Source organism: Perna viridis, chromosome 13 (genome assembly GCF_037379345.1).
Source record: "Perna viridis isolate PV_CMFRI_1.1 ecotype Kerala chromosome 13, ASM3737934v1, whole genome shotgun sequence".
NCBI lineage: Eukaryota > Metazoa > Mollusca > Bivalvia > Mytilida > Mytilidae > Perna > Perna viridis.
In genome coordinates, this window is record NC_142457.1 from 32,389,734 (window position 1) to 32,409,504 (window position 19,771).

General features: G+C 32.6%; 1 protein-coding gene across 10 annotated transcripts in view; it reads left to right on the forward strand.

Annotated features, from left to right (window-relative positions):
* Positions 1 to 19,771, forward strand: part of LOC148600356 (uncharacterized) — a 72,275-nt gene that overhangs the window by 30,782 nt on the left and 21,722 nt on the right. For 9 of the 10 annotated variants that reach the window (XM_088558002.1, XM_088558003.1, XM_088558001.1 and 6 more), the window contains 10 exons: positions 40 to 678; positions 5,057 to 5,668; positions 6,217 to 6,642; positions 9,503 to 9,910; positions 12,246 to 12,529; positions 13,742 to 13,873; positions 14,581 to 14,733; positions 15,329 to 16,031; positions 18,176 to 18,364; positions 18,835 to 19,055. In XM_088558002.1, the coding sequence (XP_088414128.1) occupies positions 40 to 678; positions 5,057 to 5,668; positions 6,217 to 6,642; positions 9,503 to 9,910; positions 12,246 to 12,529; positions 13,742 to 13,873; positions 14,581 to 14,733; positions 15,329 to 16,031; positions 18,176 to 18,364; positions 18,835 to 19,055 (3,767 nt within the window). The remainder of the gene's footprint in view (positions 1 to 39; positions 679 to 5,056; positions 5,669 to 6,216; positions 6,643 to 9,502; positions 9,911 to 12,245; positions 12,530 to 13,741; positions 13,874 to 14,580; positions 14,734 to 15,328; positions 16,032 to 18,175; positions 18,365 to 18,834; positions 19,056 to 19,771) is intronic. The other variant, XM_088558011.1, reaches the window with a different exon arrangement.

A 19,771-nucleotide genomic window follows, 5' to 3' on the forward strand; every position in this document is an offset into this window, starting at 1 on the left:
AACATTTTATTGTATAATCATTTACATAATATTTTACAGATAAACCTAAATACTACATGCTGCCTATGGAGAATATGATCAACCAAAACGTCCTTGATCATCCCCAGCTGAATTTGACATTGTATGGCCGACCTCGTTTAGTTGGTGGTCTGATCGGTAATGGTCTTGCCCTTAATGGTAGAGGTCAATATTTAGATCTTGGGGATCTCTCTGATGAGTGTATAGGAAATCTTGCACTTTGTAAAAATGGAATAACTGTATCAACTTGGCTGAAATTTATGGGGAGGGGAGATAACTCTTATATTTTCTCAACTGGAAATAATGGAATACGAATGTATCTCAAGGACAGTTACCTAAATGTAAAGGTCAATCAGAATAATCGTGAATGGAACGTCAGGGTACCGCAACTCGATGAAACAACATGGAATTATGTTGAGGTGTCATGGCACCCAGATTTTGGCCTTGGTATGTATTTGAACAATACTCTGGTGGCTTATTCTGCTTACACTCGTTCAACGCCAACTCTCCCCTTACAATCCAAGCCTCATGTTTTGGTGGGGAAAGCCAATATTGGAGATTCTAACCAGAATGTACGCTATGTTGATGCTGTTTATGATGAAATGGAGATTTGGTATGGCAGGCGGGAAGAGTTATTGGCCTTTGATTATATTCTACGAGGTAAGATATCATATTCTACTTTTAAAATTTTCTATATGAAATTTAATGAAATTATTTTTTCAGCAAATGCTGTTTTTAAATAATTAATTTCTGTTTTTCAATCTCATTTTAATGTTAATATCTAGATGCAAGATTTCATTATTTGAACATCGATATTAGGCCATGCAAAGTTAATTTCTTGGTTTAGCCTTTCAAGAGATAGGAGGACATTAGAACCAAGTATTTACATTAAATTTTGTGTATATTTTTTTTTTTTGTGCTTTATTTTGTGTTTTATATGTTGTACTAACTGTTTGTTAGCTTATCATTAGCACTAGCACATTCTCCTGTAAAATCATAAGTTATTGCACTATTTCAATTTTGAAGATATTGCAGTTGAGTTATTATTGCAATCTTGAACATTGCACTATTTCATTATTGCAGATATTGCAAGTGAGTGTTTATTTTAATTGGGAACACAATATTGCAATTTTACTTTCAATTTTTTGCACAAATTTCTACTTGATATTGCCAAAAGTATTGTTGAAACTTAAAAATTTCAATTTCAATTTGACTTGTAAAAAATATTCCAATAATTTATGATTTTTCAGATGATTCCAAATTAGCTAACTTTCCACTTAGTGTAGTTTCACCTTGAATCAGGAAAAAATGAGCTTTTTGTAAAATTTATACAGTTATATCTGTCTAAACCAAACCCATTCAGTATAGACAGGTGTTTGTTTACCAAGGTTCAAAATATATTTTAACAAACTTTAAAAAGTGTCCGATTTAGAAGGTTTTGAATTATACAGGGATTGGATTAGGCAGGTTTTTGGATTATTCAGGGTTTGGTTTATTCAGATTTTGGATTATTCAGGGATTGGTTTGGACTGGTTTCGAATTATTCAGGGATTCGATAAGACAGATTTTGGATTATTGGGTTTTTTTAATTATTCAGGGATTGGATTAGACAGGATCATTGTATAATGAAGTTTTAACTTGTAAAAGCAAATGATATTTGACATTAGATAATTTAAAATTGAACCTGTAGTTAAGTTTTTTTGTGTGAATATATCTTTATTGATATTTTGAAAAATGCATCTTTGTACTTTCTACATTTAAAATTAAACCTTCCGCTAACTATTTCATTCCGTTCTTTTTATCCTGAGAATGTAGATTTCACTTAAAACTTTTATGTTGTTCCACAGCGCATGTAAAGTTTAGTTCCATGGAAGAGCTTCAATCTTCAATTAATTAAATGATATTTTAACTAATATAATTTGATTGTGCTGAGCTCATTATCTTTAAACTTTTGCTTTATACCAAGGTCATAAATATTTTGCATTTTAAAATTTACATAATTGGCCTTTTCCTTAAAAAATTGTGAAGGAGAATACATTTAAATGTATCTTTCTTTTCAATTATTAGGGGGAAGGTAGGGTAGCTCCTTTTAAGATGAGCTTATAAACCATATTAAAATAACTGAATCGGTTATTTGAGGCCAAATTGAATGATCAAAGTTTTTTTAATCTCAGTAAAATTTACACATCCTAAAAAAAAGAAAGAAAAATCCTTTGTACTGTTTTGTTATTTTTTTATGATAATTGTATCATTGGTGAGGCAGGTGATTGAAGCTTTTCCATATAGTTTTGATAGATTTAGCGGCAAAAATCCAGCTTTAAAGTTTAAATCATATATGCGAAAAAAAGAGTTATACATTTACTAGTATTCATAATTTAACATACATGTACCATGTGTGTGCAGTAGTATTACATGTAATTGGCAAAGAGTTGGTGTCTGTGATGTTTTAATACATGTAGTTTCCAGAGTGTATTGGTAGTCATAACACATGTCCCATAGTGATAGAGCTGCATGAATTTACACATTTATTTTATTTTATCTTTTGGAATTTTTTATTGTTTTGTAGTTTTATGAATTTTTTTATAATTTTCATTTAAAATATTTTTTAAAACAATAGAATTCAGCATTTTATTTAATTTTAATTTTTATGTTTTAGAAATTTGATACCATTTCTTTTCCTTTCCCTTTCTCTTTTTCCTGGGGTTGGTATGGTGCCTATTTCAAGTGTTGAAAATTAAGAAAATTTATTTCAAAATACAGAATTGTTGTAAAATCCATTGCTTTAACTGAACATGCAATTGATAATTAATAAATTAACAACAGCCAAATTAAATTTGCATGTTTTTGTCCTTCTCTATAACAAAGCATGGTGTCCAAAAACTTCATGAATATATATTTGCATACCGATAGGATTTAGCTCATAAATAAATTTACATATTCATAGGGTAGTTGAATATATATGATAACAAATATATGCCACATTTCAGACACCATGTGAGAAACATCTTTTCAGTCGAATGTGTAGAAAAATCACATGCACATGTGTTAGATTGTAAACTAACCACTCCCACCACAAGCGGTTCCCATGGCAACATGGTTTCTAAGGAGATTTGAGTAAGATTTCGGTTGTCAAGGTTCTTTGTAGTCTTCAATGGATTTGTATTCGTTTTTATGGTGTTCAGTTTTTTATTTGCTTTGCTTTTATGCTTTCCCTTCCCATGATGCATTATTACCAGATTTACAACCTCAAATAAAACCTTCTATTCTTAATTTTTTTCCAAAAGATTTGAAAAACCTCTACTTTTGAAGTAATGTTTCCCTTCGTTTGAAGTTGAGGGAGGGTAGGAAATTGTTGGGTTGGGTTTTTCAAAAAGGATTTCAAAAAAAAAGATTATTCTAATTTTTTTCAAACAGATTTTAAAAACCTCTACTTTTTGATGTATTTTATTTTCTTTCTTGGATTGCTGAGTTTGTGGGAATTGGGGTTTCAAAGAATTTCATGACACATTGATTTTGATTTTTAAAAAGGTTTTAAGTGCAGTTTGACAATTGTTAATGATTTTGAGAATTGCTCTCCAACCATGACATCATAGTTGCAAGCACCAGTTTTTCTTTCTGGTATATGTATCATTCAGATTGAAGTGAGTCTTTCCCTTTTTGCTTTATACCAGAGCCTTCTAATCTGCATTATGTTATTTCAGCTTTACTAACACAGCTCAATTTTACACTTACTTGCAATTAAAAATTTATATCATTTTTTGTATTATGAAAATTTTAGGAAAATATTATGATATAATAAAATTATTACAGCGATATTTATTATGTATTACATAAATGGATTACAGAGGTTTATTTATAGTAGTATTTATATTAGGACTAGGTTTTAATATTTTAGCATTTATTTAGATTTGAAGATAAGGGCAATATTTATTATTTTATTGTATTGGGGGAATTGTCCATTGGAAAACTAGTTGCATACATCTGTTAAAGTGAAGAAAAAAAAGATTATGGAGAAAAATGTCCTTGTCAGTGGACACAACAGATTAAGTCTGATTTGAAACATAAAAAAGAAAAGCACCCTCTATTCTTAATACAGACACTTAATCGCTACGGAAACGAACGGAGGAAGTCTTTACTTTGAAAGGCTTTCAACTATGAACTATGAAATATTTTGTAAAATCAATGTTATTAATTTAGATTTCTTTTTAATTTTTTGTTTTAGTTCTATGTTGTTGAAGCCTTTTTTTTTTAGAAACACCTTACTTTTAACCCTGTTTTGTATGCCAATTTCCCTACATTAACATAATTTTTTGAAACTGTTGAAAAAATTAGAATTATCTCCCTTTGTTAAAGCATGAGATGGCAGTATTGTCAGAGTTGCATGAATTGATCTTCTCCAGTGTATTTTTTTATACATGTATTACAGATTTATTTTAAAAAGCCAGTGTTGTATTGAATAGCATGTTTAGATACATGTATGTGTATTTGCTCCAAATTTTTATTTTAGTCAAATGCATGAAATAGTTTGTATTTTTCCCCCAAGTTCTTTAAAATGAAACAACTGATAATTTTTAAATCAAAAAGTTTCTTTTTCAAAGAAAATCAAGAAGGTTGAAATTATTTTTTCATATTGTGACTTAAGAGAAAGAATATAGCATTATTCCTCATAATTATGAAAATGTTAAAGTGTAGAAGGAATACATTTTGCTCCTTATTTTAATCAGAAATTATTAAGGGATACAGAGGGTTTTTTTTTTTGCTTTTTTATTTTCTGTGTTATTTTTATTTTTCTATCTTATTGGATATCTAGAATTATTTTGAATTATATGCATTTATTTCTGAAAATCATTTTGTTTTATTTATTTTGTTTTTGGTATTTATTCTCTGTTCAAATGTAAACAACTTTGATTAGGAGGGAAATTTTCCTTTCTGAAATTTCTCATTTATCCCTTGAATGATTTATAGTATGTTACTCCTGTGTGTATTTTGCATGACTTACCATTGAAGACTTTGTTTTCATTTTTTTCAATTCCAACAGACAACATTCGACATGAGATTTTCTCCATGGAAACACAACGAAACAACAAGGTCAATCACCCAAAATTTAATGTTACTCTAGAAAATGGCGCCAAACTGGTTCCAGGAATTATCGGAAAGGCTGTATCCTTAAATGGATCTGGTCAATATGTGGACATTGGGAAACATAATGATAGATGTCTGGCTAACTCCAAGAAGTGTAAAGATGGAATGACCATTTCTATGTGGATTAAGGCTCGTAGACTGGTCAGCGACACTTACTTCCTGTCTAGCCCATCATATTCACTGTTTTACAAGGATAACAGATTGCATGCAAGATTCAATTTCAAGAATAAGGTATGGGAAGTTTATACACCTGAGTTTAGGCAAGATCGTTGGCACAATGTGGAGATGAGTTGGACCCAGAAAGATGGTCTTGCACTATTTATTGATGGAGAACAAGAAGGAAGAAGCAGTCGACCAAGAGAAAGAATGCAGGGAGACCAACCAGACTCTGAATCTGTACTGCTGGGAAAGTCTGACAAGACTGCAAGAACAGCTGCTGCAGACATTGATGAGGTCCAATTCTGGTATTCTCCAAGGGATAAAGTAATGGCATCTGGACAATTGGGTGGTATGTTATACATTTTATATATTGAAGTTTGTTTTTGGCTTTTAAAAACATGCATAGGTGTAACTGCAAGTACTACATGTAACACTAGTGATGTACCTCTAATTTTTGTTTGTATGGCATGCTATACATTCTTGTCCAATTTTAATTAAAAGGATATTTTATTCAGTAATTATCAGTAATCAAAACAAGTACACCAATATGTAGTTTTCATTTATTAACAGGTTTAAGCACTACAACGTGTAAGAATCAGGCAATTTGGTATTTTTTTGCCTCAAATATATTCATTTCATCTGTATAACAACCAAAACACTATTTAACTGTAACTTGAAGGGTCTTTGACTTATATATTTTTTACTGCTTTTATAGGGAAAGAGTGTGAGATAATGATCTTGCCAGTTTTCCATAGTGCATTTCAACTAAATTACTTATTAATATCTCAAAAAGGCAAACTTTACAAAAACTTTAATGGTATAAGGTATAAAAAATTGGAAAATGCAATTTGCCTGATTCTTAGACAGAGGAGTACTTAACTTGGCTTCTTTTTATAGGGTTTGTGAACCACCAAGCCATCCTGTTTGAAAGGACTGCTCGTCAATATAATAATGGAACTGCTACAATTGTCACACCAATGAGAACAATTTATCTCATCAACGGACCAACTAGAGCTCAAGGTGATCAGCATCCTGCCATAAGAGTCAATGGAAACTCACAATACATCTATGTTGGCGATGATATTATTTGTACTGGTAACCTTGACAACTGCCCTCAAGGATTTACAATGAGGATGGCAATGAGGCCAGAGACTTTAGTTAACAATATGTATTTCCTTGACAGTTTTCCACTGTCAATTTATTACAGAGATGGGAAGTTGTTTGCTACTGTTAGAACCCCAATCAAATCCTGGACAGTCTCAACCCCAGGGATAAAACCTACCGAGTGGCAGGACATTGAAATAACATGGCACCCAGAAGCAGGTGAAACTTTCTTTTATATTTCTTGTCTTTTTAATTTCACATTTAATAAAACAATAGTATATATACTGTCTCTGAACCAATGCCTGCAACAAGTGATGGATTGATGACAAATTGTTGACTGATCAGTGACTAACTGATAACAAATACACGTTGACCATTCTGATTACCGTTTTGTTATGTGAAATGATTAATTATCGTTTTAGGTAAATTTTAGAATTTTCAATTATTTTATGCAGTTGTAAAATTAATTTGAATTTGAAATATCAAATTTGCCTTTTATATTTCATTGCAAAAAAACATATGTAAAAGAAGTGATCATCCATATCATTTTGTAAATTGTGTATAACAGAAAAATTAAACAAACCATTCTGCAATATACTGGAATATGTACTGATCAAGTTAAAAAAAAGTATGAAATGGAAACCATAACCAGTTTAATTGATTGGTTTGACAAATTGATGACAGATTGGAAATTGATAGTTAACTGATGACAGATTACAGTTATAGTGTTGTATGGATCATTTAGGCTACTGTAATAATGTGTACCAATTACCATAGTATATTTGTACATTAGTGGCGGATCCAGGCCCACCCCAGGGTAGGAAACTTTCTCAAATTCTAGCCAGTCCTGAATACAATTTTTCGATATATTTACTATATGGCTTCATAGATTTTTGATAAAACTAGCCAGCCCTACCAAAAAATAACCATTCTCAGGCTGGTGGGCAGTCTACTATTTCGAACTCTGGCCCACCCCCATGTTTTTATTGGAAAATTTGTCTTTTCCATGTGTAAGATTGACCAAAAATTTCAAATAATGTTCTAGCAGACTATTACCCCCTTTTTTCTAAGGAACTCCAGCTGGAAGCCCTCTGTGTGTCTGGATCAGCCCCTGTACAATAAAACCTTCTAGGATAAATGATTGGAAAGAGGGAATAATACAAATATCATTGTGTGCAAGAGTTAAAACATTTTCAACAAGTAATTATTTTTGGTTATTCACTAACTGAAACACAAATTGTCAGTTAAAAAAAATTATATACAAGCTGGCATAAATGGCATAGATGTTAAATTTACATTATACCTTGTGTAGCAAAAAATCTGTTATTTATATCATGTGAAGTATGACCAGAAATCACATGATTTCTTGTTGAACACATGACCAAAAATCAAGACAACTTAACACCGATCTAACCTGATGAGAGAAAAACAAATCTTGTACTGGGGTTCAAGGTTTAACATTCCTCATATGTTTACGGTTAAGTTACAATGAGTTGTCTGGGTAGTCACATTTGGGTCAATTTAGTCTGTCTCTTCCCCCACAGAAATAAACACTTTTTTAAAAGAATGAAAGTTTGTAGGAAATTATTATTATACCCCACACCACGAAGTTGAGAAGGGTATAATGTTTTTGACCGGTCTGTCAGTTCGTCAGTTCATCTTCAGTTTCCTGTTTTTTTTCTAAACGCTTGCAGATATTGACATGATTTTTGGTATATAAGTTTACCATGATTAGTTACATGTCAACTTTAACTTCTGTTCTGCTCCGATGAATTTTACTGAAATTACATGCCTTGAACTTAGCAAATATCACAGAAAAAACAGTTTTCCCGACTTTTTTTCTGAACACTTGCAGATATTGACATGATTTTTAGTATATTAATTCACCATAAGTTACAGGACAAGTTTGTGTTTGGATTTGCTCCGATGATTTTTACTGAAATTATGGACCTTGAACTTTGCTAAATTCACGGGAATATCTGTGTTTCAATTTTTTTTCTAAATGCTTGCAGATTAAAACAGGTCCAGTGTAGGCTTTGTTCCGCTACGATGATACCTACTTTGGATTTATTAAAACACAAAGAAATCACAGTCTGGAGTTCGAAATTGCCATTCTGAGTAAAAGAATTTAGTTAGAAGATAAAGAAAAAATCATTTATAAAAAACTTTTTATAATTTTATTTTGTTGCAATCTTTCTTATGCCTGAAAAAAAACACTGATTCCTTTTTCTTCTACATGTATTTCTCTTAAAAATGTTCTTTAATATTTAACATGAACGTTTTTAAATATAAATTTTGGATTTTTTTATGAATTAAGATAAATCTTAAATTATATTTTATAGTAGCCAACAAATATATCTATGAACAATTTAAAAATGGATTCTCTTTCAAAACTGAGAGATATAAATTATTTCTTCACTCTAAGATATTCTAAAATCTTAGTTTTACCATAGAATGGAGAAATAATTTAAATCAAGAATAGGCTGAAGGAGAATCTGTTCAATTCTCCCAAGAAAGGAGAATCTGTTCAATTCTCCCATGAAAGGAGAATCTGTCCAATTCTACCATGAAAGGAAAATCTGTTCAATTTTCCCATGAAATCTGTAGAAACCTTGGAAAGTTTTAAATGTGAAATGGCAGGAAAACTCTCAGAAATTTGACGACTGTCACATTGTTAATCACTGGCTTATAATTGGAAAAAAATGCTTGAAAAATGACAAAAAAATATTATTTGTAAAACTAACCCTTACTAAATGGGTTAGTCATGCTGGAATGGCTTTGGGGTAAGGTTAGTTAGATAACAAAAAGAAAGGAAAACTCACTAACCCCCCCCCCCCTTTGTAGGGTAAGATTTATAGATCATTTTTTTTTAACTCATTTTCTTAAATCAAAAATAATTCCAAATTCAAATAATACCTTGTTCTTACAATAGAATCTGTCAATTAATTAAAATATTCTACAGTATCGACCCTGTTAATATTTACCATGGATTTTAGAATACTATTAAATGACTTTCAGAAATACACGATTATTCTACTATTTTTTTAGGAATTAAATATCTTTCTGTTCTTAAATCCAGGTCTTACCATAACCCTGAATGGTGCAGATGCTGCCCACCAGACATTTGGGACACCAATGGAGGAGGTTCAAGATTGGGATACAAAAATGTACCTTGGTAGATCTCTCTCTGATATGGTTAGAGAAAGATATGCCAATGCCATTTTTGAAAGACTTGACATTTGGAATGCTAGGAAACAGTATCTAGAAACTCACAGCATCATTCGAACCAATCGTAATGGGGTGACAGAAAGACCAAGGATTATTACTCCCGAACCAAGACCTCAACCTACTATTATCCCTATCACACCAAGGATTGTTACGCCTAGGCCACCAAGGATTATTACGCCTAGGCCATCTATCGACGGAGAAACTATATATATTAAAGGAAGACCTGGTTTATTACCCAGAAGACAAACTTATAAACCAGGTAAGTTGATATTTTCACCCATAGGTGTTACATCTTTTGCTTTCCATGGGAGCCTCCAAATATTTCATAACAAAATCAACAATTTTCAACCTACATGCCTGTGTCAAAGGAGGAGATTTAGCTGTATTTGGCAATTTCTCACATCTTCTTTGAATTTTTAGCTTAAAATCGTAAAAAAAAATATTATTTCAATTTTTGTCAAAACATATTGATTCCAAACCTGCTATACTATTATTATAATGTAGGGAAGGGTTTCAGTGGAGGGAATGTTGCTATACATGTACTATTCTTATAATGTAGGGAAGCATTGGGTTTCAGTGGAGGGAATGTTGCTACACTATTATTATGATGTATGGAAGCATTGGGTTTCAGTGGAGGGAATGTTGCTATACTATTATTATAATGTAGGGAAGCATTGGATTTCAGTGGAGGGAATGTTGCTACACTATTATTATAATGTAGGGAAGCATTGGGTTTCAGTGGAGGGAATGTTGCTATACTATTATTATAATGTAGGGAAGGGTTTCAGTAGAGGGAATGTTGCTATACTATTATTATAATGTAGGGAAGGGTTTCAGTGGAGGGAATGTTGCTACACTATTATTATAATGTAGGGAAGGGTTTCAGTGGAGGGAATGTTGCTATACTATTATAATGTAGGGAAGCATTGGGTTTCAGTGGAGGGAATGTTGCTATACTATTATTATAATGTAGGGAAGCATTGGGTTTCAGTGGAGGGAATGTTGCTATACTATTATTATAATGTAGGGAAGGGTTTCAGTGGAGGGAATGTTGCTACACTATTATTATAATGTAGGGAAGCATTGGGTTTCAGTGGAGGGAATGTTGCTACACTATTATTATAATGTAGGGAAGCATTGGGTTTCAGTGGAGGGAATGTTGCTATACTATTATTATAATGTAGGGAAGGGTGTCAGTGGAGGGAATGTTGCTACACTATTATTATAATGTAGGGAAGCATTGGGTTTCAGTGGAGGGAATGTTGCTATACTATTATTATAATGTAGGGAAGCATTGGGTTTCAGTGGAGGGAATGTTGCTATACTATTATTATAATGTAGGGAAGGGTTTCAGTAGAGGGAATGTTGCTATACTATTATTATAATGTAAGGAAGGGTTTCAGTGGAGGGAATGTTGCTATACTATTATAATGTAGGGAAGCATTGGGTTTCAGTGGAGGGAATGTTGCTATACTATTATAATGTAGGGAAGCATTGGGTTTCAGTGGAGGGAATGTTGCTACACTATTATTATAATGTAGGGAAGGGTTTCAGTGGAGGGAATGTTGCTATACTATTATTATAATGTAGGGAAGGGTTTCAGTGGAGGGAATGTTGCTATACTATTATTATGATGTAGGGAAGCATTGGGTTTCAGTGGAGGGAATGTTGCTATACTATTATTATAATGTAGGGAAGCATTGGGTTTCAGTGGAGGGAATGTTGCTATACTATTATAATGTAGGGAAGCATTGGGTTTCAGTGGAGGGAATGTTGCTACACTATTATTATAATGTAGGGAAGGGTTTCAGTGGAGGGAATGTTGCTATACTATTATTATAATGTAGGGAAGGGTTTCAGTGGAGGGAATGTTGCTATACTATTATTATGATGTAGGGAAGCATTGGGTTTCAGTGGAGGGAATGTTGCTAGAAATTGTTGTAAAGAATTAAGGTATTTAACTAAACCAAAAACTTGGTTAAGAAAACCAAGCCTTGGCAAATCTTTCACTTTGGAAAAATTTTGAGAGGAAGACCAACTGCTTTAGCATTTTTGGGAGCTAGGGAGATCTCCCACTTAAGATTTTTTGAGAGCTAGGAAGACCTCCTGCTTTAGATTTTTTTAAAGCTAGGAAGATCTCCCACTTGAGAATTTTTGAGAGCTAGGAAGATCTCCTGCTTTAGAACTTTTGAGAGCTAGGAAGATCTCCCACTTAAGAATATTTGAAGGTTAACACCTATGTTTACAAAATCAATATATTGACAGTATTTATAACAAAACAAAAGATTTTTTTTGTATAATTTTTGATTTGGCCACATATTTTAAATTGTGTTTAATTTACCCAATCAAATTATATTATACATCAGATGCATAAACATCAATACAACTTTTTTATTTTAATGAAGTCTTATATTTATGATTATGCAATGTTTCAATATGTTTTAAACTTGTTGGGCAGAACTTGGTATTTCTCAAATCTACTCCTTTATTAGATTCTAATGAAGTTATAGTTTTTACAAACTTTTAGAACTTATACTTTGAAATTAGTGCCCAATCTATCTCTGCTTTAAGGACCCCCTCCTTTCTATTTCCAGTGCAACGTGTAACAACCACCCCAAGGACAATTATAACTAGCAATGGAAGAGGAAATTATGGTGGATACTCTGATTTATTTTTCACATACATAATTCGTTTCGACGGAACAGCCTATATAGGCTATGATTTTAATGATATCTTTTCTCAATACCAATACCAAGAGGTTCTAACTCCAGTACAAAACGAGACATTTACATTCAACTTCATAACTAATCAGCCAGATGGATTGATTTGGTTGGATGACAGAAAAGATGAAAATTTGAAAATGTACCTTGCAGTAAGGGTAGGTTTATCCAAAGACCAAAATCCAGATTTATTCTGCCAGTTTATTTTTGGTTTTATTGCCAGTTTCACTCACAAGTAGCTAGTGTGACCAGTAACTTTTAATTTGTCGAATCCTACCTTAATGTAAGTTTGTCAAGATAAAATCAATTGGATGGGTTTCTTTATCATTTTGGCTGATTAAATTTTACTGCTTACATTCATTTCTAATTTAATTTCACAAATTGAAACAGGAATTATGGGGGCTATTTTGTAGAAATTAAGAAAAAATAATCTGGCTCATAGTGTTCTACTGAAATTAAAAAGTTTAGCTGAATTAGAAATTTAAGGTTTAAGGTTTTAAGGTTGACCTACAATAAATGTCAATTTTGCTACAATCTGAGTAAGGTAGATACCCTGTATGTATTCAATCTGAGTAAGTTGGATACCCTGTATGTATTCAATCTGAGTAAGTTGGATTCCCTGTATGTATTCAATCTGAGTAAGTTGGATTCCCTGTATGTATTCAGTCTGAGTAAGTTGTATTCCCTGTATTTAATCAGAGTAAGTTGGATTCCCTGTATGTATTCAATCTGAGTAAGTTGGATACCATGTATGTATTCAATCTGAGTAAGTTGGATTCCCTGTGGGTATTTAATCTGAGTAAGTTAGATACTCTGTATGTATTCAATCTAAGTAAGTTGGATTTCCTGCATGTATTCAATTTTAGTAAGTTGGATTCCCTGTGAGTATTTAATCTGAGTAAGTTGAATACTCTATGTATTCAATCTAAGTAAGTTGGATTCCCTGTATGTATTCAAAAATTCAGAAATAATATTCTGTGGCCTTGGAAATTCTCTTATATAGTGCGATGTAAAATGAACCATATAACACTCCAGAGATACATGTAGGGCCAGAAATGTTGAAAAAAAGGGGTGTCCAGATATTTCCAGAGAAAGGGGATTCCAGGTTATATTCCATTACATTAGGTATGATCTACCTTAAAGCAGAACTCAGCTTTTTCAAATCTTGAATTTACAGCCAGGCCTCTTTTTTTACCGTATATTTATTTGATTCGGCAATTTCCTCTTTTTTGTTGGCTACATAAAACAATGTTGGAAAACAAAAAATCACTTCCCTCATAGTTTTATTTTACAACCGATTAACAATTTACTTGGAAAATGACCTGTAAATAAAAATTTTCATTTAAGTACGGTATGCTTTCTTCTTAAAGGATGGGTACCTAAAATTCATCATTGATGAAGGCAACGGTCGTATACAGGAACGTATTCTGACAAGCAGCAGATTCCCAGCAGCTAATGACTTCAATTGGCATGACATCAGAGTGGACAGATATGGCAGAGTGGTAAATATTTGTAAAAGATGTGTTCTCCAGTTAGAGTTATCTCCCTTTTATCTGTATTGAAGTGATGGAATGTTTTAAAAAGATTTGTTTACCAAATATGAGTTACCTCCCCTTTGAATGAAGTATAAAACTTTTTTTGAGATGTAGAAAGACTAATAGGTGAATAATTGCAACTGACAATATGACTTACGCGAGAAGGGTATGTTGCCCATGGTTTAATTTTTTAAAATTGAACAAGAGCGGTGTTCTAGGGTTCCTCCTCTTTCCCATCAACCAAGTCATGTGAAATTTTGATTAGGGAAAGAAATATTTCAACTGGTAGAAATTTGGGTTTTTTTATACGATATTTTAGCTTGGAGAGCACCTCTTTGAATGAAATAGGGTCGATATGTAGGTTTTATTTTTATTTTTTTCTAAACAATTCATGAGGACGACTTGAAATATCACTAAATCTGCAAGATGATGGCTTTAGTGTTCAGTGAAAATATTGATTACTAATAACTAGACAGTCATCACAAACAGGAATGAAATTTCCTGTTTGTTATATCATAGTTGCATGGTTACTGAGGTTGGAGGGGCATTATCCTTTGATTGCATTCTTTTGATTTCTGCTAGAACCTTGGTTCCTCTTGATTACTCTTTAGTAAGCTTTGCTTGCAATTGTTCCAGTTTATTGTCATGTCAAAACATTTTGCATTCTATTCCAGTTCAGATTTTATGTGGATGATGAATATCTAGGATCACTAACAACTGATCGTGAAGTCCAGCTGATTGGTCGAGGTGATGTGTCCCTTGGTGGTACTCCTGTTGATTACAAGGATGAGGTGACACGATATGGATACAATGGTGGAATTACTAAGGTATAGGATATAAGAATTTACTGTGAAATTTGAATTAAGGAAAACAAAGATAATCAGATATATAAATTGTCTTTGAATTTTTAGAAGCATCAATTGAGGATTTGACAGTGAATTGATTTTACTGATGTTTAATACCTTTTGATCATCATTTGAATTTAACTCTGTGTAATTAACAATTAACATTCATAATTAAGGAATGAAAAGTTTGAGGAACTTTGTAGAAATATTACCCTGAAATTTCTTATGCTATTTCTACAAATTCCCTCAAACTTTTTATTCCTTAGTTATGAATGTGTAAAGTGTTTTTTTTTGGGGCCAGCTGCAACCTGCCCTGTGGTGTGAGGGATTCATCCTAGTGGAGTTAATTATAGTCTCTGACATATTTGCTTAATCCATTCTTATTATATCTATAGGTTTTTTCTATAGATTTCTACTATTTGGTGTATATCCAGTAATTTCAAAAGTGTGATATCTATGGATTTCTATTATAAGGTGTGATATCTATTTCACTATGTATCACAATGTTTATTGCATGTTTGATACAAGTTTTAAATTTGACATCTTAACCATAATGTAAATGAATTTTTTTTTCTAGATTCTTTACCAGAAATATCTGCCGAACCAGAGATATCAAGTAAGCTTGATGAAATATCTTACTCAGATTGGTGGGGATGGTCAAATTTCAGGGATAATTATTCAACGACCCCCAGGACCTCTAACAACCACTACTACTACTACAACAACAACAACAACAACAACAACAACAACAAGAGCTCCAGAACCACCAAGGCCCAAGACAGTTACACTCATCAATTCATTATCATTTGTCAAAACTGGCATGATTAACATCAATGAGCATCAATTTATTGATGTTCGTAGGGGTGGCAAGATATCATTTAAATTTAGAACTTTAGAGCCAAGGGGCATTTTGTGGTTCTTACGCCGAAAAAATGCCAAAAATCAGCATTTTATGGCTTTTGAAATTTTTGATGGGAAGCTCTACTTTATCTCTGACTTTGGTGCAAGAACTCGTCGTTTGCTTGTTTCAAATGCAATGGTTAATGACGGCACTTGGCAGAATGTTGAATTAGAATTTCGTGGTCGGGAAATTAAATTGTATTTGACATTCAATGGCATTCAACAGGAAGTTAACATAACCCCTGAAGAATTTAGGCAGGCCTATTTCAGTGATGGACTCTACCTTGGCGGGCAGCCTGATGATTTTACTTCCTGGTACATCTGGTCAAGAGTCAGTTCATTCCTGGGATGTTTTGGTGATATTGTTCTGAAAGATACAAGTAAGTATGCTTCATATTGTGTTGAGAAAAAAACTTCAATATTGTTCTGTCTAAAAATCAGGCTGCTTAGGGAGCAATACATCACATATTTAAGTAGCAGTCTTTATAAAAAAATCAGACAGGAGGGGATTCATGCATGTTAAAATCCCAACAAATTTGCTTTTATTTCTAATTCAGAAGCAGATACAGACCATATAAACAGTCTTTATTTGTCATTTCATTGTTGTAATTTTAAGATAAAAGTGATGAAATTGGTAATTGTTATTGTTGTTGTTTTGGATTGTTTTCAGTGAAAGATCAATGAATTATTTTCTGAAAAGTACGTAGACGTGATTACAGAAAGGACTATTATAACGTAAAAAAATGGCATATGTAGAATTAAAAAAATCTTGTGTGTTCAGTGGGGTTTTCTACATTATGAATCACCTCTTCCATGATCATTGTCTGAATATCATGTAGGTTGGTACTTGTGTTTTAGGAATGATGTTGATGAAGGGATTTTTGACTGTGTATAGTGTAAAATAATGTTGTGAATGTTATTGGGAAATTCCCCTCCTGGTTTTTCATGGTAGAATACACACAGGGTATATACTGGTCAAAATGTAAAAGAGTATCTCGGGAAAGCTTTTGGATGAAGAAATTGCAAACAACTCCTCCAGATGGAATTAATGAGAAAAAATAATTCATTTTTAGGTCTTGGATCTAAGGCTGGTACAGCACTACTTGCTATACATCAATACGCCGTACTACTATATTTGGACTTTTAATTTTTTTAAATTGTTTTCCACAGTTAATTGTAACTTTGATGAAAAGACCCTCTTTGTTATTTTCATCTAGGCTCCTCATCAGTTGCTTATGTGAGCCTTTGATAAAGGTACAATCACCCACAGTGTACGCGATTCAGCTTCTGAATCTGTTTTGATCTTGAACTTTGTGAGTTTTATGCTCGTCAAGTTTTGTGAGTTTTATGCTCATATAGTTTTATGAGTTTTATGCTGAGGAAGGATATCTGTTATCCGAAATATTCAGTTTAAATTTTACCATCTTCTGGTGATGTTAAACATATTTAGACGTTTATATATATGTATGTATATATTTACCATAACTTTCACTAGCAGTTTTGTGTGAGATTTTGAAGGGTTTCTTATCACAATGAAAATTTTGGTAAACAGTCATGTATAAATAAATCATTTGGGTGATTTCCCTTGATTCTCTGGGAAAACTTTATACTTTTATTACAATAACTGGAAAGTGTGGATACTTTAAATGTAGCAAATTCAGTTGTACATGCATGCATGTACAAGGTACAACTGCACTTTACCTGCATCATCACCATGGTCGTAGCGGGTATAGTAGTCCCTTGACTCTGTCCATTTGTAATGCTTACTGATACTTACTTTGTGTAATGTATAAAAGCAGAATTATTCAAAATTTGCACAGCTGTTATAAACATATTAAAATTGTGCACATCCAATTATGGAGAAGTTGGATAAATTATTTCCTACATTTTTAGCAAAAATGAGTCAAGCAATCAGAGAGATATGAAAAGTATTTTTGCCTTTTTTGTAAAGGCATTATTTACTTATGACTTAAAGAAAAATCATAAACAAGGTAGGGAAATGAAGAAATTATTTTTAACAATAACTGCTCTCCATACATGTGGCAAACAAGAAACAAAATAAGGACTGGCTGGTTGGAATGGATCAGTAGAATGTGCCTATTTAAAGTTAAGCTCAGCAAGTTATTCCAGTACAAAGTAGAACGAGAATAGGTATGGTGAATGTGTCGAAGAGACAACAGCCCCACTAGGATGAAAGTGTCAGCACAAGGTCACCCATTGGTCTTTATTGAACGACAACGAAACTAAGTCCTAGAGTCTATTCAATTGATCAACTGTTCTTGCCCTAAAATGTGTGAAAAAAGATAGATAAAGGAGTTTAGACAACCTTCCCAATCCCCTCCTGCATACTTAAAAAGTTTGGTTGATATTAAAGTAAATATTGAAAAATCATTGGTATTAAACCTTTTACCCTAGCCAGCTATCCTTCTTTTTTGGAATTTGTGGATCCACCAATGAACTTATTTATCTAACCAAATATGGATTGATCATGATCAACCACTGATGGATAATTTTTCTTCTTCAGACACCAACATGGTTGGCCCTATTACAAGGTTACCCTTCCAAAACACAATGGCAAGATTAGACTGCATTGACATGAACAAACAATGTAATCTTCAAACGCCTTGCAGGAACGGCATGTGTTATAATGGCATGTCACGTTATTACTGCGATTGCACTGGTACTGGATGGACAGGAACCCAGTGTGAGAAATGTAAGTGTATTGATAAATAATGGTTTGGCAGGAACCAGCATTATAAATGCAAAATTAGATTTTATTTTAAACAACTGAGATAGTACATGTAGTTGCAGGGTCACAATGAATTTCTTTGTACATTCTGCTTATGAAAGTTATATAGTTCAAGACAATACTTTTCTTAAATAACTTCCTGGAAACTCATTATTTATTTCTCCCTGCAGACTGTTGCTACTGTGAGCTAGCACAATAAAGATTTTGCTCAGCAGGGTCTGTTTGATTGGTCAATCTTTCTCATCCTGAAATGCCTAAGTAATCAATCAATCTATTGTTTTGCAGAAAATTTACGTTCTACATGTTTATAAGTAGTGCTTCATAAGTGAAAGTTTTATTGAAATTTAAAAATATGAGGTTTTATAGAAGTCAATTGGGAAATTGATATAACTTAAGATTCAGCTGTTTATTTATTTTATTTTTATTCATTTTAGTTGCTGAAATTGCTGGTTTCCAAGGTGATGACTATTTTATATACCCTTATCTAACACCACAAGAAACTCACACAAATGATATTGCTGTGAGATTCAAGACATTTCTTAAGGATGCCTTGCTCTTTACAACTGTGTCCAGAAATAGTAATGACTTCCTCAGAGCTGAACTAGAAAATGGACAGGCCAAGGTCACAGTCAATTTTGAAGGTCAAGCTCCACAGGTGAGAATTTAGGGACATTGTTATTTGATTGTATTTTTCTGCTTAAAGCTAGGGTTAAAAAGTTCAATAATTTTCTAACACTAACTGAGTGATTATGCTGGCAAAATATTGGAAAAAATAATATGGGCTTGCCTGCTTAACATTTTGCATGAGATTCACTAAGACTGCAGGATAATAGCATGAGTTTTTTGTATCCAATGACTGTCTGATGCATACATGTAGATAGTAGGAAAATTTTGTTAGTTGAATTCTTGTTATTGTGACAAGGTTGGGGATAGTTTCTGGATAAAGTGTTAGATATTTGGAGATGTTACTCTCCGATGTTGGAATAAATTTTGCAGGTGTTTTAATTTTGTTATTTTTGTGGTAACAACTCTAGCATGAAAATCAAATTTTCTTGAATTTCACAAATTTAAGATCATGTGAAAGTAGATTAATCACAACAACTGCTAGGGAAAAAAAGACAGCACTGAAATTTCTCAGTTTGTAGTACACAAGGCAACATATTCTATTTCTCTTTGTGTCATTTCCATAAACTTGTGGGTAATTCTGAGGAATGCCTTTTACAATATGAATTTTTCAGATTGTTGATTCAAAGAGTGCTTACATAAAACTGCATGAAATTTAGTATTTCACATGGCTATTAGTCCATGTAATGTTCAGAAACATGCATGCAATTATTCAAGCACCACACAGCATTTCTTTCCTCTCTTAGT